Below are 26,471 nucleotides of genomic sequence, written 5' to 3' on the forward strand. Positions count from 1 at the left end.
CCATTCTCGTGTTTCTTTATCCCTAGGCAACCACTAATCTGACTTGTATCTCAGAGATCAGTTAGCATTTTCTAACTAGTGTTATATGTAGAGCTCCAAAAGGGATCATGTACTCTTTTAATATATATATATATAAATTTATTTACTTTTGGCTGCTTTGGGTCTTCGTTGCTGCGCGTGGGTTTTCTCTAGTTGCGGCGAGCTGGGGCTACTCTTCGTTGCGGTGCATGGGCTTCTCATTGCGGTGGCTTCTCTTGTTGTGGAGCACAGGCTCTAGGCACGCGGGCTTCAGTAGTTGTGGCGCGTGGGCTCAGTAGCTGTGGCTCGCGGGCTCTAGAGTGCAGGCTCAGTAGTTGTGGCGCACAGGCTTAGTTTCTCCGCAGCATGCGGGATCTTCCCAGACCAGGGCTCGAACCCGTGTCCCCTGCATTGGCAGGCGGATTCTTAACCACTGCGCCACCAGGGAAGCCCTGGATCATGTACTCTTAAAAAAAAAAAGTGTTTAGTGTATGAAGGCACTCTGTAGTTAATTCATAGACTGAGCCACCAACACGTCAATATCAAATGTTGCCCTACCTGCGGATCACCAAATGATAAATGAGCTGCCTGAACCCTCAACTCCCTGCCCAGCCCAGGCACCTTAAGAAAGCGTGGCTTTTCTGATGAAGATTGAAAACAGCTTAGGGTCCTGAGGGTGAGAGTGGCCAGTGCAGGCTTGGTTTTTCTCGGAGGTTCTGGGAAGAGGCGTGTACGCGCCTCGGTGTAAAACACATACCCGTGGTTTTATGAACGAAGTGGGCATCGTGGATCACATCCTGACGCCCTCCCGCTGGTGACAGCTGCTGGGTGTGCGTGTCTTGCTTCAGACTGTGCGGCGAGCAGGGCACCCGGCGGCCAGGCGAGGGTGGTGGCGGGCTGACTTCACGAGGCGGTGGCGTCCGGTTTCACGGGGCATGGGCACTGTGTATCTTGTCATCGTTTAGAAGCCGGGATTGGGCGAGCGCGATGCCTTGGGAGACAAGGACCCAGATCACTGTCTCTCCCCAGCCACGTTTCTTTCCCAGACAGCTGAGAGCCAGCGCTTCCCTCCCAGAGCTGTGTCGGCTGGAAACAAAGCAGGGTAACAGGAAGCCCCACCGGGTGCACACATGTTCTCCTTTGAGATGTCCAGGTGGCATCCTGGCGTCTGCCCGGGAGTCAGCGGAACCGGGGCACCAGCAGGGGCAGCCTGGCCGTGCCTCCCGGGCACCCTGTCCTTCCCTCTTTGTTCGGCCAAGGAAGTGCTGCTCGCAGGAAAGTGTGGGAGGATGTGGTAACCTCTTCTTCTGTGTCTGTTTCTCTGTGTACTTGTCGCCTGCACTTTCTTCCCCCGTGTCGGCCCCTCCCTGGAGATCCTGATGGGCAGGTGTGGGATGAATCTCGGCGCCGGTGTTTCCCTGAGGGCCACGGGCTAGTTTGCTGGGTGGCCGCAGTGCTTATACCACTGGCTTAAGCACATGTGCTTGGAAAAGGTTAAGACCCGAAACTAGGTCACTCGAGGCCTTTTCCTGATTAACGCAGGCGTCGGTAAGCCCCTTGCTGTGGGAGACGTGCTGAAGTAGGGGACGCTTCTCGCCCGGTGCTGGGTTAAGGCTGTTGCCGTCCGATGCCGTAAAATGCTCACTAAAAGCTCTGTGTGCACAGCACCGGGATACCATCCACTGTCCTCCGTTCACAGGGAAGTTGGTACCATACGTTCAGCTCCTAAAACGTACATGGAATTTCAAACACCGTAGGGAACACGTCTCTTAACTGTCAGGCCGTGAATTCTATTGTATAGCTTGTAATGACTCTTTCGGTCTTCCTTCCAAATGTATGTGGTAATCTTAGTCTCGTCTACAGTGAACTTCGCCTGCCACTTCGTCGTTCGTGGCCCTCTTGAGCCGTCCGCTGCTGTGAGCAGTTTTTATGCCAGGGCCACGTTATGCATAGGGTTGACGTATGTTTCCTGCCTCTTTGCCGGAGGCCTTAAACTCTTCCCTGACTCTGCTTACGTCCGCCAAGCTTGCCTTCGGGAGGAGTTTAACACCCAAGGATGGAGGTTCGCTGCAGGAGGCCGTAAGGGACGGCCACGTGGGGTGGCGTGGCGACACATCTGAAGAAAGGAGGTGTCTGGTCTAGTGACGGCACCCACGCCTGCTAGGAGCAAGTTTCTTGCCCCGTGCGTGGGTTTCTGGACGTCACTGAGTTGCAGTGAGTTCTACACCAAGCCAGTGTCGTGCCGGGCTCCCCTCTGCTGCTGGCTCCTTGGAGCTGTCCTAGGGCAGGTGGCTCTGTGCGTGGCCCCAACATTGATGAGTGCAGGTGTTCCTGAAGCAGCAAGAGGAGAGGGATGGATGGGACGTCAGCAGGTTGTATCCCTCCTGCTTTTCCTTCCTCCCCCTTCCTCTCCTTTCTCCCCCCTCTCCCCCACCCCCAAGAGCTCTTCCTGGGGCAGAAACTGTGTGTTCCCACAGAGGGTGTCTGTCTTACTGGGGATGCTGGTGGGTGTTGCCTTTGGAGGGTGGTCTGAGATGGCTTGTTCAAATTTCAGGGGGAAAGTGTCTGTTTTGAGCATTTGCGGGATTTGTTCCTGTTTGTTCCTGTGCTTATTTTCTTCTTAAAACAGAGTAGACCCAGAGGTTTATCCTGGACAGACGCCGACTCGTTTGGGCTGTTTGCCATTCTTGTTTTTATGAAATAAAATCGGAGGAAAAAAGCCACACAGAGCAGGACTGTGTTATTTGGGGAAAGGTTCCTTCTCCTCAGATGCAGATTCAGCGTGTGGCTTAACCAGCTTAATCAGCTGAATCTCCAGGTGAGATGTTTCAGATTCTAAGCCACGTAGAGAGCGGTAAACAGTTAGGATTTTGTTTTTCGTTAGAAGGCGTGCGAGTGATGTTGATATAATTTAGTTTGGAAGCGCTGGTGGTTTCTAATATATTAAGGCAGGCAGAGAACGTTTCACGTACTTTTGTTTCTATACTCTGACGTATGAGACTCTGTTGCTCTGTTGCTAATCCTTAGGGCTGCTCGTACTTAGTTATGTTAATGGTTGCACATTTGAGTGTCTGGGGTGTCTTTACCGAAAAATCCATTCTGTTTAAATGTAGCCAAGAAGCTGCATCGGTGCCTTTCTGAAAACTGGGGACATGCACCGTGACCTCAGGTGGTTTGGACAAAGCGTTTTTAGTACGGGTAGTGCTGGGTGAGACAGTCCCCTTCACCCCCCTTTGCAAAAGTTAATGGAAAAATAGCCAGGCCATTTGGGTCTGCTCCAGTTCTGCCTGCGTTCATTGTGTGACATTTCTACGCGGTCTTTCCTGCTCATGCACCCGGGGAACGCCGGAGGCCGAGACAGGCGTGCACTTGCCCTTGCTGGGAGACAGATAAGGGGTGCCCCGGCCTCGTGGGGCGGAACCCTGATGCTTTTATCCCGTGTGAATGCTGCTACACGGCCCTGGCATTGGTTTAAAATGCAGCTTTGATGTCTTGTATCAGTTTCAGCTATTTAGGTCATTTGGGAATTGTCCTCTTTACCTCTTTCGCCTCGTTTATAAAGGCAGGAGCTCCTGGACTCTTATCCCGGTTTATCAAGTGTGATGTCACCACCCACAGCATCGTGTTGTCAGATCAGTGCCCGGGAAAACAACTCCGCCATTCACACAGTGGTCTGACCTCTGTTTTTATTCATTCACGTAATGTACATTGGAAGCGCTCCAGCCAGGCGGCTGAAGTCATACCCATAGGTCCTGCCCTCGGGGCACTGGCAGCTGAGGGGGCGGATGGGCATGGACAGGAAAAGCTCTAACAAGTGGTGGCTCTGGCAGAAGGAGGGAGGGCTGGAGCAGAGCTCAGCAGTCAGGCTGTCCTTTGAAGGCTGAGCCAGCTTTGAGACACAGACGTGGACCTAAGTCAGTGATGCCGGGACCTCCTAAAGAGGCTGGCAGAGCGGATGGGGGAAGGGAGGAAGGGTATCTCGGGGCTAGAGCGGCGAGTCTCAGACCTGAGCTCGCCTCGGAATGACCTTGAGGGCTTGTGCAAACACAGCCGTCCCAGCGATGCCAGTGCCGCCTGGCCCGGGCTTCGCTCCGTGGCAGTTGGGAGCAGCTGAGGGCGGTGGGGTGAGGCAGGAGCTGCCAGAGCTGAGTTGCAGGGAGCTGGTGTGGTAGAAGGTAGAGGCAGCTCGGAAGAGGGAGAGGCCGGTCAGCATCTGTCCTCTAGAGGCTTGACCGGCGCAGGAAGGAAGCAGCAGCTCGGGGCAGGCTTCATTTTGTGTCTGTAGGGTGGTGCTTTTTATGTGTGTGTTTCACTTTTAAAGAATAAAAAGGCTGTTTGCAGTTGTCGCCCTCCTCCAGCCCAGTATCTCGAGGGCCTGTACCCTCTGTGGGCCTGTCCCTCGGGGCCTCTGCACACCCTCCCTCCCTAAGCTTCTGGGGGCTCCTTGCCCGGAACTCACCCCCATCACCCACAGGACTCACTGGGAAGCATTTGAGGAACTTCCAGCCTTCCCTTTATCTGGAAGCCCCTCCCCACTGCCGCCCCCCTTGACGCTTGCTTCTAAGGTGCCCCAAGCATCACTGTTGGTTTTATTTTCCCCCGAGGATGTCGCCTGCAGCCAACACACCCTGTGGCGCCCCCTCACAGTGTCCCGCCAGGCCCTTCCCCTTGGCTTCCCAGCCTGCAGGCCTGGTACTGTCAGCCCCCCCCCCACCCCCGCGCGCTCGTGGGGACCACATGCGGACTGCGTTTGTTTTCTGAGGCAGCGCCTGTTGGCTGCACTTGGAAACGTTAGGAAAATAATCCGGCGTTCACGTGATTTTTTTTTTTTTTTTGAGGGACTTCTGCTCTTTCTCTGAATGAGAAACATTTCATTGAAGCCCTTATTTTAATAATTTCTTTTTAAAAATGAATTTTCTGTATCTAGATCCATTCTTAACTTTCATTGGTATCCTAGCATTTTTTATATTTGAGATCTAAACCCCTTCCCTTCAAAAAAAAAAAAGACTACCTAGCATAAAAAATTATTTTTAGAAATTGAAGTAAATTGAGATTAATTTTGGTGTGCACCTTTTGGGAAAGGTTTCAGAGAACCCTCATTAGGGCGAATAATTTGATTTGGAAGCCAGGAAACCCGGTGTTAATAGTCAGCAGCATTGCTTTTCAGTATTCATGTGGAAGGAATATTATGCCATATTAAAAATGACATTTTGGAAAAGTGACAGTGGCCTGGAGAGTCAATGCTCACCAAACCAGGCAGGCTGCAGAGAGAAAGGGCCCCGCCAAGTCTGCACGATGCTCTCAGCCGTCTGAAACGGGGAAAGAAATGCAGAGACGTTACCCACCGTTCATCTTCAGATGACGGGTTATCCTCCTTTATTGTCTTAATCGCATTTCAGTTTTTAAATGTTCCATGTTTTCTACAATATGCCTATTCTTTAAGCTTTCCGAGCAGCAGTGGCCATGTGAATGAAAAGGCTTTCTTCCCTGTACACGGGGTGACCATGGTAGTGGCTGTTAGTCTCCCGTGGGCGTGCCTTGGACGCAGCCCTGTTGCGTTTCCGGAGCTGGCAGGATCGTGCAGCTGCACGCACAGGAGGGGTCAGCACCCGCACCCCAGCCGGGTCACGGCTGTTTCCTCCCTGGCATCGCTGACCACACGGCCTTGCACAGAAGCATGGCCTTGGATGTCTCTGGGCTGAGCCGTGCCGTCCTTCTTCCTCTCGGAAAGGGCGTCCTTGCTGGTCTCCCCAGCCGAGCTGGCTTGTGTCTGACTGCGTGGCCTGCGGAGGGGGCGTTCCTTTCACAGCTCTCCCTTCTGTTCCTGTTTGATGTCTGTGGCGGGGGGGGGGGGGGGGGGGGGGCTGGTCCAGCTGTAGCAGACATAGCAGACGTCCCGCCCGCCAGGACAGGAAGGTTCGGGTGTGGTTCGCTGCATACCTGCTGTGTGTGCCTTTCCTCCCGACATGCGTGGCCCCCTGAGGGGCAGGGCGGTTAACCCCTAACCAGGTACCACCAGGTACCACGTGGTCCGAGTTCTCCGAGGCCCTCACATCGGGGCACCTTGCCCACCTGTTTTGGCACAGCCTGTGGCCTGTGCACCCCTCACGGCCCCAGACTTCCAAGGACCCGGGGTGGTTTAAAGCCACCTGGAGTGCATATCTTGTGTGGGAAGAAGCACCATCGTCTGTTGAAACGAGCGCCTTAAATCGGCCCCTGCCATTTCTGTTCCATCTGGGAACGCTAGGTGGCGCCAGAGCGTTCGGTCCCCAGAGCTTTCCTGCCCAGCGTGGTCACGGGCTTGTGATGGAGAGACCAGCGCTCAGCCCATGTCCTCCTTTCATCAGCCACATGTCCTCCTTTCATCAGCCACATGTCCTCCTTTCATCAGCAGAATCCAGTTTTAAAACATCAGAGGGGCTGACAGAAACTGCCTGAACCTTCCTCGATTCCCAGATACGTTCACTGTGCTCTAGGAAAGTCTGAGGACCTGACGAGAGCCACATACGTAGGGAAATTTCAGTCTCCCCAGGAGCCATGATTCCTCACTTACAGCTTCTAGGTATCACCCTTTTCACTGTGTTTTCCTTTTTTTCTTTAAAGCTCCAGTTAGTACCGTAACTGTTGACTATGTCTCCTCGAAGTAGAGGCATGTATCTGTGTACAGACATACCTTGCTGTGTTGTGCTTCACAGATACTGCGTGTTTTCTGTTTGTTTGTTTTACAAATGGAAGGTTGTAGCAACCTGTGGCAAGCAAGTCTGTTGGCAGCATTTTTGCAACAGCACTGGCTCACTTTGTGTCTCACAGTTTGGTAATCCTCACAGTATTTCAGACTTTTCCACTATCATATTTGTTACGGTGATCAGTGATCTTTGATGTTACTAATATTATTACTAGGATAGATAATAGTGTTTTTCAGCAATAAAGTCTTTTAAAATTAAGGTATGTACATTGTGTTTTTGTAGGCATGATGCTGTTGCACACTTGGTGGACTATAGTATAGTGTAAACATAGCTTTTATATGCACTGGGAAACCAAAAAGTTCACGTGACTAGCTTTATTACAATGTTCACTTTATTGTGGTGGTCTGGAACCCAACTCGAAACATCTCCAAGGTCTGCCTGTGTTATCCTTTAAAATAAGAGGAGAAACATTTAGTCTTCTCAAAGAGCTCGACTGCCCCAGTAAACCAGCTGGTTCCCCACTCATCCCAAATACAGAGTTGAAATATGTTACCACAAAGTGTAAGGCGTTTTCTTTTCCAAGCCTCTTTTTCCTTTGCCTGCAGTTTGTCTAGTTTGTTTCCTTCATTAATTACCTGTAAAGGAAGATGACAGACGTTACGGATATTATAGCACAGGAAAAGCCATCTGAAAATGAAATTCACGTGGCCAGAACCTTCCTTACGAGGATTTTGAGAAACTTTATGAGGTACAGTTTTGGTTTTACAATCCCTTTACTTCTGTGGTGTGATGAATTCGTCTCTTTTATGCTTTAGCTCGTGGGAAACTATCAAAAAGTCAACACATTCCACATTTTGCCACCCGTGTATTTTTCCTCGTTTCTGAGTCATCAGAAGGTTTATGTTATAAATGCTTTCTGGGTTTTCTTTAATATTCGTTGTTGCATAATATTCTTTAATGTTTTTGCCTTTTGGAAGAATGTTTGATCCCATCAGGTACTTAGAGGCTCAGTTGAACCCTTTCTCCGATCTCGATTGGGCTGTACAAAGTGTCCCTGGTGAGGCTAGATCCATCTTAAATTGCAGGAGGGGGCTTCCCTGGTGGCGCAGTGGTTGAGAGTCCGCCTGCCGATGCAGGGGACACGGGTTTGTGCCCCGGTCCGGGAAGATCCCACATGCCGCGGAGCGGCTGGGCCCGTGAGCCATGGCCACTGAGCCTGCGCGTCCGGAGCCTGTGCTCCGCAATGGGAGAGGCCATAGCAGTGAGAGGCCCACGTACCACAAAAAAAAAAAAAAAAAAAAAATTGCGGGAGGAGGAGGGGCGAGCATGGGCCATGTGCTCCTGCAGCAGCTTTACCCGGGAGGCCCTGTGATGTTCCTACGTCGGCTGCAGGGATGTCCAACTGGACATGCTGTTTCACACCTGGGCAGGTGTGGTCAAAAACCTAATTAGCCACCCACGGATGGTGGGGGCGGTGGAGGCGGGCAGGGAAGGCTCCTGCCCCGTTCAGAAGCCCTGGCAGGAATGGACTGGAGCCTGTTGGTCTTAGGGCGTGGTGATTCCCATGACAGGAACCCTTAGATGACTTCGGACGCTCTGGGAGGCTCAGAGGAATACATGTTCACCAGTCCCCGTTAACTGCAGGATAGCTGTGTTCACTTAGTGAAGTGAGTGAATAAATAAATGCAGTCAAGACTCCACGGGACCCAGCTCAAGCTTTTCTGCAGCCCAGTGCCTTCTCCTCAAACAGGCTAAGGGCCTGTGCAAAGTTGCACTGGCACTGGACAGACAGAAGATGCTGCTGTGTCTTGGGGGTGGGGCAGCGGGGGTCATGGGCAAGATTCATGTACTTACTTAGAATGAATTTGGAAGCCTAAGGGCTGGTTCACATTCTGGGGCCTGTGATTCTCGCCCGGGGATGTTCTCCGGTAACGAACCTGTACAAAGAGCGTTGGTGCCCAGATGCAGTGGGAAGCACCTGACAGCGATGCAGTAAATCACCCAGGAATCGTTTCTGCCTCCCACTCCTTTCTTCGCCTGAAGTTGTCCTTGCTGTGAAGTCCCTGAGCCATCTGCATCCTTTTTCAGGAGGACTGAGCTGAGCTGGAGGCCACACTCCTGGCACGTCACCAAGTTCTCCGACAGCCACCCCGAGACATCGGCATCTCCATTCCCCTCTACCAGCTCCTGCCCCTTGTGGCCAGGCCAGCACCACGCCAGGTAGGCACGCCTTTCCCGCCGGGATGGGAAGCTGGTTTCACTTTCTGCCACACTCATGACTTCCCTGCCTTGTCGTTATTGTGCATTTCTCACTTTATTTTAGTTTTTGTTGAGGTACAGTTAATGTACGATATTCATTTCCGGTGTACAACATAGTGATGCAAAATTTCTATAGCTTATACTCCATTTAAAGGTATCATAAAGCATTGGCTCCGTTCTCTGTGCTGTACAATATATCCTTGTAGCTTATTTATTTTATAGCTTATACCCCTTCCTCCCCTACCCCTATCTTGCCCCGTCGCCCTTCCCTCTCCCTACTGGGAACCACTGATTTGTTCTCTACGTCTGTGAGTCTGCTTCTGTTCTGTTATATTCGTTTGTTTATTTTTTTACGTTCTACATATAACTGATATCATACAGTATTTGTCTTTCTCTGTCTGACTTAGTTCATTAAGCGTAATACCCCTCTAGGCCCATCCATGTTGATGCAAATGGCAAAATTTCATTCTTTTTTATGGCTGAGCAGTATTCCAGTGTGTGTGTGTGTGTGTGTGTGTGTGTGTGTGTGTGTGTGTAAGATATACCAATCTTCACCTTGTAAATAATGCTGATATGAACATTGGGGTGCATGTATCTTTTCAAATCAGTGTTCTCATTTTCTTTGGGTGTATACCCAGGAGTGGAATTGCTAGATCATAGAGTAGTCCTATTTTTAGTTTTTTGAGGAACCTCCATACCGTTTTCCACAGTGGCTGCACCAGTTTACATTCCCACCAATAGTGAACAAGTGTTCCTTTTTCTCTACGTCCTCACCAGCAGTTGTTATTTGTTGTCTTTTTGATGACGGCCATTCTGGCAGCTGTGAGGTGATACCTCATTGTGGTTCTGATTTGCATTTCTCTGCTTAGTGATGTTGAGCACTTTCCATGTGCCATCTATATGTCTCCTTTGGAAAAATGTCTGTTCAGGTCTTCTGCACATTTTTAAATCAGGTTTGTTTTTTTAGATATTGAGTTGGATGGGCTGTTTATATATTTTGCATATTAACCCCTCATTGGTCATATCATTGGCAAATATCTTCTCCCATTCAGTAGGTTGTCTTTTCATTTTGTCGATGGTTTCCTTTCCTCTGAAAAAAAAAAAAGGCCTTTAATTTTCGGGATTTCCCTGGTGGCGCAGTGGTTAAGAATCCGCCTGCCAATGCAGGGAACACGGGTTCGAGCCTTGGTCCGGGAAGATCCCCCATGCAGTGGAGCAACTAAGCCTGTGTGCCACAGCTGCTGAGCCTACGCTCTAGAGCCCGCAAGCCACAACTGCTGAAGCCCACGTGCCTAGAGCCTGTGCTCCACAACAAGAGAAGCCACCCCAATAAGAAGCCTGTGTACCACAATGAAGAGTAGCCCCTGCTCACCGCAACTAGAGAAAGCCTGCGTGCAGTAACAAAGACCCAACACAGCCATAATTAATTAATTAATTATTTTTTTTAAAAAGCCTTTAGGGCTTCCCTGGTGGCGCGGTGGTTGAGAGTCCGCCTGCCGGTGCAGGGGACACGGGTTTGTGCCCCGGTTCGGGAAGATCCCACATGCTGTGGAGCGGCTGGGCCCGTGAGCCATGGCCGCTGAGCCTGCGCGTCCGGAGCCTGTGCTCCGCAACGGGAGAGGCCACAGCAGTGAGAGGCCCGTGTACCGCAAAAAAAAAAAAAAAAAAAAGCCTTTACTTTTAATTAGGTCCCATTTGTGTATTTTTCCTTTTCTTTCTTTTGTCTTAGGAGACAGATCCTAAAAAATATTGCTACAGTTTATATCAGAGAGTGTTCTGCCTATGTTTTCCTCTAGGAGTTTCATGGTGTCTGGCCTTACATTTAGGTCTTTAATCCATTTGGAGTTTATTTTTGTGTATGGTGTTAGGGAGTGTTCTAATTCATTCTTTTACATGTAGCTGCCCAGTTTTCCAAGCACCACTCACTGAAGAGGCTGTCTTTTCTCCACTGTATGTTCTTGCCTCCTATGTCATGGATTAATTGACTATATGTGTGTGGGTTTACTTCTGGGCTCTCTATTCTGTTTCATTGTTGTATGTGTCTGTTGTTGTGCCAGTACCATATTGTTTGATGACTGTAGCTTTGTGGTATAGTCTGAAGTCAGGGATTGTGATACCTCCAGCTCTGTTCTTCTTTCTCAAGATTGTTTTGGCTCTTCAGGGTCTTTCATGTTTCCATGCAAATATTAAAATTATTTATTCTTGTTTTGTGAAAAATGCCCTTGGTATTTTGATAGGGATTGCATTGAATCTGTAGATTGCCTTGGGTAGTATGGTCATTTTAACAGTATTCTTCCAGTCCATGAACACGGTATATGTTTCCATCTGTGTATGTCATCTTCAGTTTCCTTCATCAGTGTCTTACAGTTTTCTGAGTAGGTCTTTTACCTCCTTGGTTAGATTTATTCCTAGGTATTTAGTTCTTTTTGATACAGTGGTAAATGGGATTGTTTCCTTAGTTTCTCTGTCAGATAGTTCGTTGTTAGTATGCAGCACGTTTTTTTGTATTGATTTTGTATCCTACAACTTGACCAAATTCACTGATGAGCTCTAATAGTTTTTTGGTGGCGTCTTTAGGATTATCTATGTACAGGAAGTCCCCTACATACGAACGAGTTCTGTTCTGAGAGCACGTTTGTAAGTCCAGTTTGTTCGTTAAGTCCAACAAAGTTAGCCTACGTACCCAACTAACACAGTCGGCTATATAGTACTGTACAGTAAGAGTTTTATAATACTTTTCACACAAACAATGCATGAAAAAACAAACACAAAAAATAAAACATTTTTAATCTTATAATACAGTACCTGGAAAAGCACAGCAGTCCAGTACAATAGCTGGCATCCAGGGGCTGGCATCGAGTGAACAGGCCAGAAGAGTTACTGACTGGCGGAGGGAGAGGAGGTGGGAGGTGTAGAGCTGAAGGATCGTCAGCAGTAGTAGACAGGGGGGGAGCTGCAATTTCACTCACTCCTCACGTTGCTGGCACAGGTTCTGGTTCCTTGCTGGATTCAGTTCTATCTACCCTCTTGAAAAAACGATCCAGTGATGTCTGGGTAGTAGCACTATTTTTTTTTTTTTTTTTTTTTTGCAGTACGCAGGTCTCTCACTGCCGTGGCCTCTCCTGTTGCGGAGCACAGGCTCCGGACGCGCAGGCTCAGCGGCCGTGGCTCACGGGCCCAGCCGCTCCGCGGCATGTGGGATATTCCCAGACCGGGGCATGAACCTGCGTCCCCTGCATCGGCAGGCGGACTCTCAACCACTGCGCCACCGGGGAAGCCCGGTAGTAGCACTTTTCTTCTCGTCCTAGATGACACGGTAGCACTGGATTGCATTCTGAACGGCTGCTGCAGCCTTCGTGTACCGTTCTAAGTTTGGGTCCTGTGCCTCGAAAACTAACAGTGCCTCCTCAGATGAAGAAAATCCCCTGCCGTTTCCTGCATCGTGAATCTCCTTGGTTCTTCAGCTACTTCTCCCTCTTGTTCCTCTGTGCTTTCTCTGGGCCTCCAGTTCTGTCAGGTCTCCATTAGTAAGCTCCTCGTGTTACACAGCAAGGAGTTCAATGAAATCATCCTCTTGCAGATCTCGCTTGAAATAAAGATACTGTACTACTGTACTCTACACAGTACTGTACGGTACACAGACGCACAGCCACTGGTAGAGGATGCACGCACGTGACAATGTGCCAGACACGTGAACTAACTTATGTGATTGGACAGGCGAATGCGTGCTGCCGTCTTTGAAAGTTCTCAACCTGAAGGTTCGTAGGTAGGGGACTTGCTGTACAGTGTCACGTCATCTGCAAGCAGCGACAGCAGTTTGACTTCTTCCTTTCCAGTTTGGATTCCTTTCATTGCTTTTACTTTGATTGCTGTGGCTAAGACTTCCAAAAGTATGTTGAATAAGAGCGGTGAGAGCGGGCATCCTTGTCTTGTTCCTGATCTTAGAGGAAATGCTTTCAGCTTTTCACCGTTGAGTATGATGTTGGCTGTGGGTTTGTCGTAGATGGCCTCTATTATGCTGAGGTACGTCCCCTCTATACCCACTTTGTTGAGAGTTGTTATCATAATGGGTGCTGAATTTTGTCAGAACCTTTCTCTGCATCTCTTGAGCTGATCATATGGTTTTCATCCTTCAGTTCGTTAATGTGGTGTCTCACGTGGGTTGATTTGTAGGTGTGGAACCATCCTTGCATCCCTGGGATAAATTCCACTTGATCATGGTGTATGATCCTTTTAATATATATTTTGGATTCAGTTTGCTGTTATTTTGTTGAGGACTTTTCATCTATGTGCATCAGTGGTACTGACCTGTAATTTTATTTTTCTGTGATATCTCTGTCTGGTTTTTGTATCAGGGTGATGCTGGCCCTGTAGAATGAGTTCAGAGCATTCCTTCCTTTGCAATTTTTAGGAAAGTTGGAGAAGGAAAGGCATTAGTTCACCAGGTGAAGCCATCTGGTCCTGGACTTTTGTTTGTTGGGAGTTATTTAGTTATTTTTTTAGATCGAGTTTCATTACTGGTAATTGGTTTCTTCATATTTTCTACTTTCTGGTTCGCTCTTGGGAGATTGTACTTTCCTAGAAATTTGTCCGTTTCTTCTAGGTTGTGTTTCTGTGGTATCAGTTATAACTGTTTTCATTTCTGGTTTTATTGATTTGGGGCCCTCTTTTTTTCTTGACGCGCCTGGCTAAAGATTTATCGATTTTGTTTAGCTTTTCAAAGAATCGGCTTTTAGTTTTATTGATCTTTGTTAATGGCTTTTTAGTCTGTATTTCATTTATTTCTGCCCCAATCTTCATGATTTCTTTTCTTCTGCTAACTTTGGGCTTTGTTTGTTCTTTTTCTAGTTCCTGTAGGTATAAGGTTAGGTTGTTCGAGCTGTTTGTTTCCTGAGGTAAGCTTGTGTTGCTCTAAACGTCCCTCTTAGGACTGCTTTTGCTGTGTCCCATAGATTTTGGCTTGTTGTGTTTTAAACAGCATCTTTCTTGACCTGAGAATGATGTTCTTTTTCTGATGAGAAAAGGCCATGGACACACCGTTACTCTAAATTTTTTCACTGAGCAGGCAGGTGTATAATGCCTGAAAACAAAAAATAAAACACCAAGAGAAACGACAGGCAAGTGTGCTTCCTCATTTATGTTGTCCAGCTGATAAATCAGGAGCCTGGAGGCTTCGCTTTCTGGCTGAATCCCTTTGGGCCAGCCGAGTGGGATGGCTGTCCGCGTCCCCCACGTGTCCACAGCCACCATGTTACTTATTGCTGGGCAGGTGTTTTGGCCAAAGCTCCCCCAGGAAATTCTGTTAAACACCAGCACTCTCTCCCCAAACCCTAGGTTGCTGTGTGGAGGTACAGGGGAGACCAGGGGGCTTCACAGCCCGTGTGCCAGGCCTGGTGGTTTCTTGGTAACTGTGAGACAGAGGATGTTAGAATGGTGAGCTGGTGGAAGAGGGGGGGCGCTGCTCAACCTGGCTTCTCTGAAGCCCACATTTTGGGGTCAGAAGGGCTAATGCAAGGCACACATGGGAGAGCACCATGGGTGTGTTGGCTTGGAGACGTTCCTCCTGGCCACGTGGAGCGTCCAGTCACCTGAGGCTAGCGGCCAGTGTCTTCACTGGTCTGTTAGAAGGATGATGGTAACAGCAGTAGTGTGGCTGTGGGGTATGTACACCAGTGCACGTGTGAGTGTGTGTGTGTACCTGTGTGTGTGTATGTGTCTGGGTGTGTGTGTGTATCTGCGTGTGTGCATATTTGTGGTATGCATGACTGTGTGTGTCTGTATGTGTGTGTGTGTGGAGCTAACATAACTATTTCAAAATGAGTTTTCGGCTGTTAGTAAATACTGGTCTGCTGCGAAGGAAATAGGTCTTAAATACAGTATTACCTATTTCAAGCCATAAGAGATTATAGTAGTTGGAGTCCCAGGTGTTTTTGAAAAACCAAATTCTCCTCCGTGTGGTAAAACTTAAGTAAAAAGCGGGCCTTATATTTCATTAAGCCCGTTTGGTGGTTTCTTGATTAAAGAAACATATACGCCCTGTGGAAGAAGTGCTTAGCTTTGTTTATATTTGCTTGGACTTAGAATCTCCTGGAAAAATTCCCTCAGGAATACTGGTGGGAGGATGGAGAAGAACATGCTCCGTTTCTGCGAAGGGTACCTGGTCTGTCCTCTGCAGACATGGCGTGGAACGGTCATTGCCTCCCTCGTATGACTTAATGAAAGCACTTAACACGCCTGGAGAAATAGTTTCATTATTGAGAGCTTTAAGTGTGCAGTAGTAGCACTATGTCTAAAAAACAAGTACATACGTTAGTCTTAAAATACTTTATTGCTAAAAAATGCTAATCATCATCGGAGCTTTCATTAAATCACAGGCACACGTCATTTCAAAAGGAGGTATGCCTGTGATTTTAATATCTGGGCTTGGAAAAGTCATGTTATCTCTGAACTTGCCTTTTTAAGTTGAAGATCGTTCTCTTTTGATGGCTTTCTTTGCGTTAGCAGTCTGTAGTATGAATCATTTCCTGCACTCAACCAGGGGTCCACAGACTCGTCTCGCAGGGGGCCAGACAGGATTGACACCTCAGGTTGGTGGGCCAGTGTCCGCGGCAGCTGCGCAGCTCTGCCGTTGGGAGCAAAGCACACAGCCATGACCGAGTTCCCGTCAAACTCGAGTTATGAGCACTGAAATCGGAATTTCGTATCATTTTCACGCATCAGGAAGTAGTCTTTTGATTCCGTGCCCTGCCCCGCCCCGCCCCCATTAAAAAACTCTAAAAGCCGTCCTTAGCTCACGGGCTGCGGTTTGCTATCTGCGACACTTAACCGGTGATTGAGGATGAAGGTGTTCACAGGGGCATTGCCTGCTGCTGCCTGCTCTGGACCTGGTCCAGCCTGTGGGTGTGGAGCTGAGAGATGTACCGCGGCGTGGAAGGTTTTCTGTTTGGGGACAGGCGTCGTGTGGGTAGGACTCGGTCCTTTCAGCCTGCCCTTGGAAAGCTGCTCTTTGAAATGGGAAAACTTAGACGCGCCGCACCCAGGGGTCTCGCTCCTTCTGCCCAGGGCCAGCCGCTCCTACGTGCATTGTCTCATCTTGCCCTTTGTTGCAACATGACTCTAAAGCACGCTGTTGCCTGTGGTTCTTGTTTCCTAGCTCTTCGTCCCAGGACCTGTCGAGCGGCCTGTGGGAGCAGACACATCTGCAGCGCGCCTCTGACCACTTCAGCTCCCTGGGGAGCGTGGACAGCCTGGACCAGCCTGCCCAGTCCTACCCGTCCGGGCGCCTCTCGGCTGCCAAGTCCAACAGCAGCATCGACCACCTGGGCGGCCCGAGCAAGCGGGACTCCGCTTACGGCTCCTTTTCCACCAGCTCCAGCACGCCTGACCACACCCTGCCCAAGGCGGATGCCTCCTCTGCTGAGAACATCCTCTACAAAGTAGGCCTTTGGGAGGCCTCCACCGGAGGCAGCGACCGGCAGGGCCTGGCTGCCGGCGACCCTCAGTGTGTGGACGAGAGGCTCGGGTGCTTCCCCCCCAGGGTCCCCTGTGACAGCAGCAGGAGCCCCAGGCCCGAGGACAGCCCTGAGCCCAAGCTAGCTGCTTCCGGGAGGTCCAGTTTTGGGCCAGTCTGGTATGTTCCCGATAAGAAGAAGGCCTCTTCGTCCCCTCCTCCGCCCCCTCCCCCTCTCCGCAGTGACAGCTTTGCGGCCACCAAGAGCCACGAGAAGACCCAGGGCCCTCCATTCTCAGAGGCGGCCACCACGCAGCACCCTCCGGGCCTGACCCGCGCTCAGTCCCACAGCGACTGGCGACCGGAAGCGGCCGATCAGCCGCAGAGACCAGCGCGCCTGGGCGACGGGAGGAGAGCTGGAAGCTCGGGCTGCGCGCCGGGTGTCCCCCTGGACTGCGGGTGGCCGCCGTGCGACAGCGGGGCCAGGGCCCTCCCGGGGGCCCCCAGCCGGCTCCAGGCCTCCCTGTCCAGCACGGACGTGCGCTGCCCGCCACCTTCGCCCGCGTGCCAGCACCCGCGCCACTCCAGCGACGAGAGCCCCTTCTTTCACGAGGGGCCCGGTGCCGCCACGTGGCTCAGGGAGCAGCCGCCTGCCGAGCGCTTCCCGGATGACAGCCCCGCTCCGGTGGGGCGGCCCAGCGCTGGCGACCAGAAGGGGGACGGTGGCGCGCAGAGCCGCTTCTACTGCGTGACCTCCACACGCGGCCCGCAGGGCGGCGCCCCGGCCGCACAGCCCCGCTGCTACCCGCCCCGGCTCGAGGGGCCCCCGGGCGCCTGGCAAAGGGGGAGGGTGGCGCCGGCGGACAGGGAGGCCGGGGGCCACTGCGAGGGAGCCGAGGAACCGCCCGCGGCCGGCCTCGTGGAAACGGCGAGTGTGAAGAGGGTCGCAGGCGGCTTCGCGTGGGGCCACGCGGGCGGCGAGATCTGCCCCCTGCAGACGCCCATGCTGCACTCGCTGACCCAGGAAGGGGCGCGCCGGCCCGAGGCCGGCTACGAGGGCGCCCCGGAGAGGCCCCCGCCCGAGGCCCCGGCGGGCAAACCCATGCGGAGGAGCGACCGTTTCGCCACCACCCTGAGGAACGAGATCCAGCTGCGGCGAGCCAGGCTGCAGAAGAGCCGGAGCACGGCAACCCTGGCCGGCGCCGCGGAGGGGGACGAGACCACCGCCGAGGCAGAGGCGCGCGACTGGGGGGTGCAGCCGGCAGGGGGCGCCCCGGAAGCCGCCTTCTCCAGCACCTATAAGGACCACCTGAAGGAGGCGCAGGCCCGCGTCCTGAGGGCCACGTCGTTTAGGCGCCGCGACCTGGAGCCCAGCCCGTCGGACCCCGACACCCTCCCTCGCGTCTGGGAGGCAGCCCCGGCCAGGCTGCCCTCGAGCGCCGGCGGCGCGCTGCATGCTCCGCGCATCGCAGGCCGGAGGCGCTTCACGGCCGAGCAGAAACTGAAGTCCTACTCCGAGCCCGAGAAGATGAACGAGGTGGGGCTCGCGGGGGATGAGCGCCCGCGCCAGCGCCCCGCACCTCCTGACGAGACCGTGCGCACCTTTGCCGACAGGTGGAAGTTTTTTGAGGAAACCAGCAAGCCCCTAGGCCAGCGGTCGGGGCTGAGGCCGGCACCCTGTGGGTTCCCCAAGGAGAAGCCAGCGAGGCCTTGGACAGCGGGCCCCGGAAAGGAGGGAAAGGTGGGGAGATCAGACCCACCTCAGAGGCTGGGAACCTTTGCAGAGTATCAAGCCTCGTGGAGGGAACAGAGGAAAGCCCCGGAAGCCAGGAGTTCTGGGAGGTACCACTCGGCAGACAACATCCTGGACGTGGGTCTGGACCAACACGAGAGGCCACAGTACATCCACGGAAGGTCCCGGTCGTCGCCCTCGACCGACCTCTACAAGCAGGTAAGCGTCCTGCAGGGAGCCAGGACAGAGCCACCGCAGTCCCATCTTAAGGTGCGTACAGGACAGCCCCAGGACATCATGGCCCATTGCCGTTGTGACTTGTGTCCAGCTGTCTGAGCGTTTACGTGCACCAGCTTTTCTAGTATCAGCACCTGGAGACAGAGGCGATACGCTCATGACAATTGCGAGTGCCCTGTTTTCACCCACGTCTCGAGTTCCCAGCCTCATTGTCAGCTCTCGCTGAAGCGGTCTTTCCCTTTGATTAGCTTGCCCTTAACATACAAAGGGAAGAAATTGGGGGAGATGATAGAAAATGGCAAGCACTCCTCTGAAATTACAAGGGGCGCGTTATAGCACGGCTTAAGGCAACCTTGATGTCACTTGTGCTATTAGTTTTCTTCTTAGTCCCTTTTTGTGGTGAAATATTTTTAAAGGTTGTTCTGGGGCAAATGTAATTGGAAATGCAGTGTGTTAAACTATTTCACTTTTTTTAAAGTAGGAGTTTTGATGGTGAAAGTTGATGGGAAGCTTTCTGAAAAGCTGCACATTTGTATCTATACCTCAAAGTCCATAGTCAGTCTCCCTCTCCCACTCTCTCTGCTTTTTCTCCCCCTTCCATCTGCATTTGTACATTTCAAAGAAAAGATTTCCTGCAGCATCAGATGGAGGTTCTTTTAAGAAAAACCAGCCATCAGTTTGTTACACAATAATGAACGTCCGCATGTGAAGACAGGTGCAGGTTTCTGTGTGGCCCCCTGGTGCAGAAAGGCCTGCAAACACCGCGACCGTGTGCCCATGCCCCGTGCAGTGTGACCGCTGAGAATTCCATGCTTGATCGGTCAAGAAACAAGGCTCCCAGACTCCAGGTCCCGGGGCTTGAGGTTTCGCTGCAGGGAGCCGTGACCAGCTGGGTTTGATTTGATGAGGGTTTGGGGGCCAGTGTGTCAACACAGGTTTATGACCCTCACGTAGGAGTTCTGCTTCCTGCCCAGAGCCGAAGGGGACGCACGGTCTTGTTGAGTCTTTTTGGTGAGACGCTTTGGAGAGCCGGGCTCGCGGGTCCCGTGGCCGGCTGACGGCAGGCGGCGTCACTGCCTTCGTGGTGCGGGCTCACAGGGCGAACCCACAATGAAGGGTTCGTGATCACAGAGGTCTCGGAGGCGGTGGCTTGATGACCGGGTGTCTCATTGTGCCACCCTTGGCAGGAAGCTTCTGTGGAAGTGCGACGGCAAACGGAGGACCCCGGTGCGCGCAGAGAGCTTTCTTCCTCAGTCCAGGCCGAGGAGGGACGCCCCACCCCAAGGTAGGAGACTCTTGGACTCGGGGTTACTGAGAAGGCATCTTGGGGTGGGCTGCGTTATGGTGGGTGAGTGCTTGGGCGTCCGGTTTCCGCCAGACCCGAAGTGGCCACGAACCAGGTTCAGCTTCCAGCGTCCCCAGGACCAAGCCCTCAGCGCTACAGCACTGCCGGCGGGAGAAGCATCCCCAGGGCGGGGACGCTCTGAATGCCATCGTGGCAGTTTTGGTTCTTAAAACAGCTGCTGTGTTTTCCGTACAGTGGAGTTCTTTATGTTCACAGAACGAGAAACCCAGCGTAGTGGCTTGAATGACGTGCTTTATCCAGAGCGGCCATCTGACGGGATGCCTTAACGTCGAGGGCACGGCTGGGTTGCTGGGTCTGGAAATCCACATTGTCTGGAAGGATTGTTGGTCAAAGGACGAGGGCAAGCCTTTCTCAATTGGCCTTATGTACTGACTTAATTTTGAGCTTTAAAATAGAAATCGAGTCGGTTGGCTCCCCAGGAGGGGATGAGAGCATCTGAAAGAACGGAATGGCAGCAGTGTTACACTGTCACGTGCCCTGATTCTCCAGTGTGTCCAGTGTAGCTGTGTCACTGTAGTGAGGGTGGAATTTAGGTGAAATACATACTGTCGTCTGGACCCTTATCCACAAGGAGGGCGGGGGAGGGAAGTGTAGGTCACTGCAGGAACTGGGGTACGACCTTATTTTAAAAGGGCTGATGGAAGAATGGAAGCAAATTTGTACACAGTAGGGTCGCTGAGTGCATATCTTTCTGTTCCTTGAGCATCTCTGGGAGTTGGCGTGCCGCTCAAATTAAACACCAACCTCAAAATTGAAGATTCTGTCCCAGAGATGACCAGTTTAAATGCTTGCTTTTGAGAGCCTTACGTAACGGGGTTTTATTTCATTTGGCTGTCAGCTGAGCGCTGCTGGCCTTGAACAGGAGTGCCGGTGGCTCTGAGGGAGCAGGCATGGTGGTCTGTGTGTGCATGTGTAGGATATGGTCGCAGTTACTTACCAGTCTGCACGGCCAAGACCAGAGACCCCGGGTGAGAGAGGAAGGTCCGTGAATAACACACGTACAGAGCTGAGCTGTGTCTGAGTGGCACAGTCAGAGCTCCATGGCTCTGGATTGCGAGCAGCTCACGTGCCAAGTGCCGGCTGTCCTCTTTATCAAAAGCCACTTCCGGGCCCTGCTGCCGTCGTGGGAGTGCGAGCAGTGCTGTAGTGCGGTGCGGTGCAGTGCGGCGGGGACGTTCCCCGCACACTCGGGCGCGGGCTTCGCTGCTGCACGGAGGCCTCGGGCGTTTATCCTGCAGAGAGACACGCATGTGGTGCTTGGAGTTCAGCTCTCCTGCTGTGAAGAGTCCTAACACATGGCTTCTAATGTACATACCGTGTGTGTGTGTGCGCGCGCGTGCGTGTGTGCGGTGACGGCACTGTCGGCAGCGAAGGGGTCAACGGGAACGGGGGAGGGACCCCACGCTGCCTGTCTCACAGCTGTGTCCTCTGGCAGGCTGCGTAACCACTCTGACAGAACGAGTTCCAGAAACTTTCTGCTTTTGAGCTGCAAACCCAGCAATTTTCAGAATCATTGTGTGTGCTTTTAAAGAGTGGTTAGACTCAGTGAAATCCTAGATTAGGGATGTCAAAGAGGCTTTTTTTTTTTTTTTTTGAGAAAATGTTTATCTTCTGAAGGAGCAGCGAGGAAGAGTGCCCTTGAAACGTTAAATGGGAGAAAAAAGAAATGAAAATGCAGGCAGGGACTGTCCTTTGCTCACCAAAACCCAATCTATAATGCAAAGATTTAAAGATGCCCAGTGTTTTGCATACATTGATGTAACATATCTGTGTAAAGAAATCGAATCGCTGATCTGTTAACGGGAGCACGATGATGAAGACTGGCTTCTGTTGTGATGCCAGAAGAGCGTCGAGAGAACATTTATGCAGCAAATCGAATTGAGAACATTTTTGTGAGGTTCAGGATTCTGTGTTCCAGATAAAGTAGGACAGAGGTTCTGCCCCAGGGGACCTCCCAGCGTAGGGGGGACGGAGAGACACCAGCACTCAGCACTGAAGCGATGATGCGTAATTGTCATCTTTGTGAAAAGTCACGGGATGGTTCAGAATCTTGGAGGGACGAGGGTGAGGCGACTTCTGCCTGGGGGTTGTGGACACGACGGTGGTGTTTGAGCAGGACCCAGGCCCTCGGGAGAAGATCTGACAGCGTTTGCTTGCCTCCAGCTGTGTTCGCGTGGGAGTGGCCTCCTCAACCATCATGTTTCCAGAGCCAGCGTCCACTGTTTTTGGAGGTTTTGCGCCAGATCTCCAAGCTCAGGTGTCCTGCCTAACGGCAGTCTGCTCCCTGCCCCAGTGTCACGGGGACCTTGAGAGCTCGGTGCAGCAGTTTACGTGGCTGCCGTGACAGACTGCTGGGGTCTGGGCGGCATCGGCAACAGACAGGCATTTATTTATTTATTTATTTTTGCCGTACGCGGGCCTCTCACTGCTGTGGCTTCTCCTGTTGCGGAGCACAGGCTCCAGACGCGCAGGCTCAGCAGCCATGGCTCACGGGCCCAGCCGTTCTGCGGCATGTGGGATCCTCCCGGACCGGGGCACGAACCCGTGTCCCCTGCATCGGCAGGCGGACTCTCAACCACTGCGCCACCAGGGAAGCCCCAGACGGTTATTTTCTCACAGCTCTGGAGGCCTGGGTCTAAGCTCCAGGTGCTGGCAGGGTGGGTGTCTCCCAGGGCCTCTCTCGGGGTCTTGCAGGCGGCCGCCTTCTCCCTGTGTCCTCACCTGGTCTTCCCTCTGTGTGTGTCTCTGTCCTGATCTCTTCTTAGAAGGACACCAGCCAGATTGGATTAGGGTCCCCCCCATGCCCTCATTTTGCCTTAATCACCTCTTGAAAGAGCTTCATTCCATCACCTTCTGAAGTCCTGGGGGGTTAGGACTTCAAGGTATGAAGGGGGGAGCAGAGTTAGCTCATAACACTAGGAGGAGTGTCTCTGCTTCTCTCTAACGCCTTTAACCGGTTCTGTCTGCTGTGTCCACTCTCTCAGGAAGTGTCCTTTCATTGTCCAGACAAGGTCACGCCTGATGTCCTAGCGTTTAAAATAAAGGAGCTGCCATCCTAGCGAGCAGCTGGTGAAGAGGGGAGAACAGTGAAGCCCCTTTGGAGGGCTGTTGCCGGCGTGGAGTTGCACACACCCTCGGGTGGGTGATTCCCTTTCTAAGGGTGACCTTCTGAGCAGACGCCCATCGCCCTGTAAACAGCGTATGGGGACCAGGGCCTTCTGGTGCCGCCTCTGCCGCTTCTCATGGAGCTGCCCCCTCGTCGGCTGCTCTCTCCCTGCCTGGATGGCTGGTAGCGCCCCTGGCAGACCCTGGGCAGAGTGGGGGTGGGGCTCTGTGCTCCTTCTGGATCGTGGGGAATAGTGCTTCCATGTTGGCATGACCTCCTTGCTGGAATTGTATTGACGATTTTAGTATACATGACAGTACAGTGCATGAAGCGGGCTTTCCGTGCCCGTTAGAGGGGAGTCATCAGCACCTCAAATTTGGTACGCGGACTTGTTGGCCAGTGTCGTGTTTTAAGCCTTGTAAGAAAGCTAAGTTTTATCACATGGGGTTCGTGCCCCTCACACGTGACGGTCTTCTAGAGGACTGCGTCTGGGGGGTTCTGCAGACAGGTCTTGTAGGGGAAGAGCCCCGGAGGCTGTGGCCACTGGCAGGCTCTCACTCCCCGGCCTTCTCCCGGCCATTTCTGCCCCCGTAGGAGCTGCCGCCAGCAGGCTGGCTCTGATCTGCAGGCTTGTATTTTGTTGCGACAGATGGGAGGGGAGGGGCGGGGGGAGAATAAGAATAAATCCTAAATCCCGCTAACAGCCAGAAGGTGGAGTCTGTATGAAATCAAGCTCTTTCATTTCACGTGGAATTCATCAACAAGCTAAGTCCACCTGAGGGTCACCTTCCTGTACTTTTGCCCTGAGAGGTGATTTGCGGTACAGAGCTCGATGCCAAGACTGATTTCCATTTACTCCACAGGCTGCTTGCAAGTAGGTTTCAGAGTGAGAGCGTTGCCATCCGAACTGCATTTGTTGCTTTGGGGGAGACGTTTACTTCTCCTGGCCTTCAGTTAGCTAAGGGGCGGTTGAAGCTTTCCGTTCTGAACTGCTGTGCTGGGTAATTAGGAAGCCCACGCTGGCGTGATCACAAGGGGAACCTCAAGCTTGGAAGTTTTCTGGGGTGGAGCCCGGCATCGGCACAGCTCCCTCTCGGGCAGTGCACTGTCTCCCGTGCCCAGAGCCCTTGCTGAGACACAGACCTCCGTCCTCCCAGAGGTGAAAAGCAGCGGCTGTCGGAAGACCCTGGGCCCGGGCTCCGGTGGTGTTTTTACGTCTTGCTCTGTGACGCCACTTTCCCCTCGTGTTTATAGCCGCGTGGCTTCAGGAAGAGCAGAGTCAGGACGAGGCACAGCAGGTTGTTGACCTGCCGGCTTGGTCTCGTGACTGCACGCTATTCTGAAGGACGCATTGTCAGGCGGTGGTTTGAGGGTTCCAGGGCTTGGGGCCCTGGAGCAGAAAGTGAGGCCAGGGAGCCAGGTCCACGGAGCAATGAGATGTGGGCAGAGACCGTGCCGAAATGTTAACCACTGCGGCGCCGAGGGACAGCAATGGAGACTGGGCCCGGGCACCCTAGTTCCGGACGCGGCGGGGAAGCGGCCCTCCGCAGACCCCACTTGTGAAGGCAGCCTCTGCCCTCTGAGAGGGTTCTGACACACGTCGGCTGATTGCCCCGGTGGCTGCATGCGAGTCCTTTGTTGGGGGCGGGGGTGGGGGAGGGAAAAGCCAAGAGTCCACGGCCCCTCTTCTTGGATGGAGAGACTTCCACAGCTGTTTGACAGGATCCTCTGCTCTTTTATCCTCTGGTCTCCTTTCTTCTCAGTTGACTCCTGTCTTCAAAGCTCAAACCCTTGGGACTTCCCTCGTGGTGCAGTGGTTAAGAATCCACCTGCCAAGGCAGGGGACACAGGTTTGATCCCTGGTCCGGGAAGATCCCACGTGCCGCGGAGCAGCTGAGCCCGCGAGCCACAACTACTGAGCCTGCGCGCCACAGCTACTGAAGCCCATGCGCCCTAGAGCCCACGCGCCGCAACTACCGAGCCCGTGCTCTAGAGCCCTCGAGTCACAACTGCTGAGCCCGCGTGCTGCAGCTGCTGAAGCCGCACACCTAGAGTTATGCTCCGCAACAAGAGAAGCCACCACATTGAGAAGCCCGCGCACCACAAGGAAGGGTAGCCCCCGCTCGCCACAACTAGAGAAAGTCCGTGCGTAGCAACAAAGACCCAATGCAGCCAAAAAAAAAAAAACTCAAACCCTTGTCAGTTGCCCTTGGTCGAACTTGCACGTACAGGTACTCTTTGCTGTTTTTGCCTTTCTCCAGAAACCCACAAGAACACACCGCCACTCATCATCTCCTTTTGATCCTTCCACCCATGCTTCTTTGCTCGATGCCGTGTTTTAAGTCAGCGTACCATGGTTTAGGGCTGGGATGACCTGGAAGGCGGCCATATGGGTTTAAGTACACCTTATGTTAATGCTCTTCACGGTGGCAGGGGTGTCGGCAAAGTCTCCTCTGACTGCTTTTGAGACGATCTTTGCTGCCTTTCAGTTCTTCTAGACCCTTCTGGCTCGTTGTCTCATTAAAGTGCTTTCCTCTTGGCTCAAGAACCGAATTGTCGGGACTTCCCTGGTGGTCCAGTGGTTAAGAATCCGCCTCCCAACGCAGGGGACGCAGGTTTGATCCCTGGTCGGGGACCTAAGATCCCACGTGCCACGGGGCAGCCAAGCCTGAGCAAAAGAACCGAATTGTCAAGGACCGGGTCTCTGATTCCTGTTTCTTCTAATGGGACCGAGTGTGGCGACCTACTTAATCCTAATGTGGTAGACTTTTATACCGTTAATGGGTGAAGTCACGCGTCTTAATCCAGGCTGCGTGGTGAATCCGTGTTGGGAACACGAGCACGTCTCATCCGTGAGCTGTGAACACCGACTTGTGGTTCCTCCCCTGCGGAAGGTACGGCCTGTGAGAGGCACCGCAGCATCCTTGCAGGGTGGAAACGAGGTCGAGCTTCGTTGCAGAAGTGGACGTGGCAGAGCCACGTTAGGGTGAAAACTTGCTTCCCAGAGATGATCGAGGGCATCCCTGATGACTGGGAGGGTCGTGGTTGAGTCCACGTATCCTTCTCACACCTGCCTCTCCCCAGGCCTTCTTGAGCAATGTTCGGGAACTTTGGAGACCAGGTACCAGACGGAGGCTTTTCTCTCTTGGGCAAGGACGAGGCAGCTTAACTGCAGTAGGTTTCTCCTGTGCTCCTTTCTGTCTGTGTCGGCATTTGATATTAGAACTCTGAAATCATCGTCTGGAGAAGACCAGCGGGCAGTGAGTCTCGGGCCCACTGAGGTCAGGCGCCCTGACGAGATGGCTTCGGGGACCGGACACCTGTCCAGTTTGACCTCCGTCCCTTGGGACTCACAGGCTTTGTAGGTGTCTGTGTGTTGGGTCACGTTGGCTGCTGTCTGTGAGGTTCCTGTAAATGACTTGCTTTAATTTTTAAGTTACGTGAAGTAACTTATGCTGCTGTATTTAAAATGGATAACCAACAAGGGCCTACTGTGTAAAACAGGGAACTCTGCTCACTATTATGTAACAACCTAAATGGGAAAACAATTTGGAAAAGCAGTAGATAAAACTTAATCACTTTGCTCTACATGTGAAACTAATGCAACATTGTTATTC

At 52.4% G+C, this 26,471-nt stretch overlaps 2 protein-coding genes across 2 annotated transcripts in view; both read left to right on the plus strand.

The window, feature by feature from the left end:
- SHROOM2 (shroom family member 2) overlaps nucleotides 1-26,471 on the plus strand; it is a gene marked incomplete at its 5' end in the record, with an annotated part of 133,117 nt that overhangs the window by 67,260 nt on the left and 39,386 nt on the right. Inside the window, 3 exons of the mRNA XM_082680593.1 lie at nucleotides 8,793-8,924; nucleotides 16,117-18,364; nucleotides 19,570-19,667. Of these exons, the coding sequence (XP_082536719.1) occupies nucleotides 8,793-8,924; nucleotides 16,117-18,364; nucleotides 19,570-19,667 (2,478 nt within the window). The remainder of the gene's footprint in view (nucleotides 1-8,792; nucleotides 8,925-16,116; nucleotides 18,365-19,569; nucleotides 19,668-26,471) is intronic.
- CLCN4 (chloride voltage-gated channel 4) overlaps nucleotides 1-26,471 on the plus strand; it is a 456,505-nt gene that overhangs the window by 50,651 nt on the left and 379,383 nt on the right. The window lies entirely within an intron of this gene.

This window comes from Grampus griseus, assembly GCF_964374135.1.
Source record: "Grampus griseus genome assembly, chromosome: X".
NCBI lineage: Eukaryota > Metazoa > Chordata > Mammalia > Artiodactyla > Delphinidae > Grampus > Grampus griseus.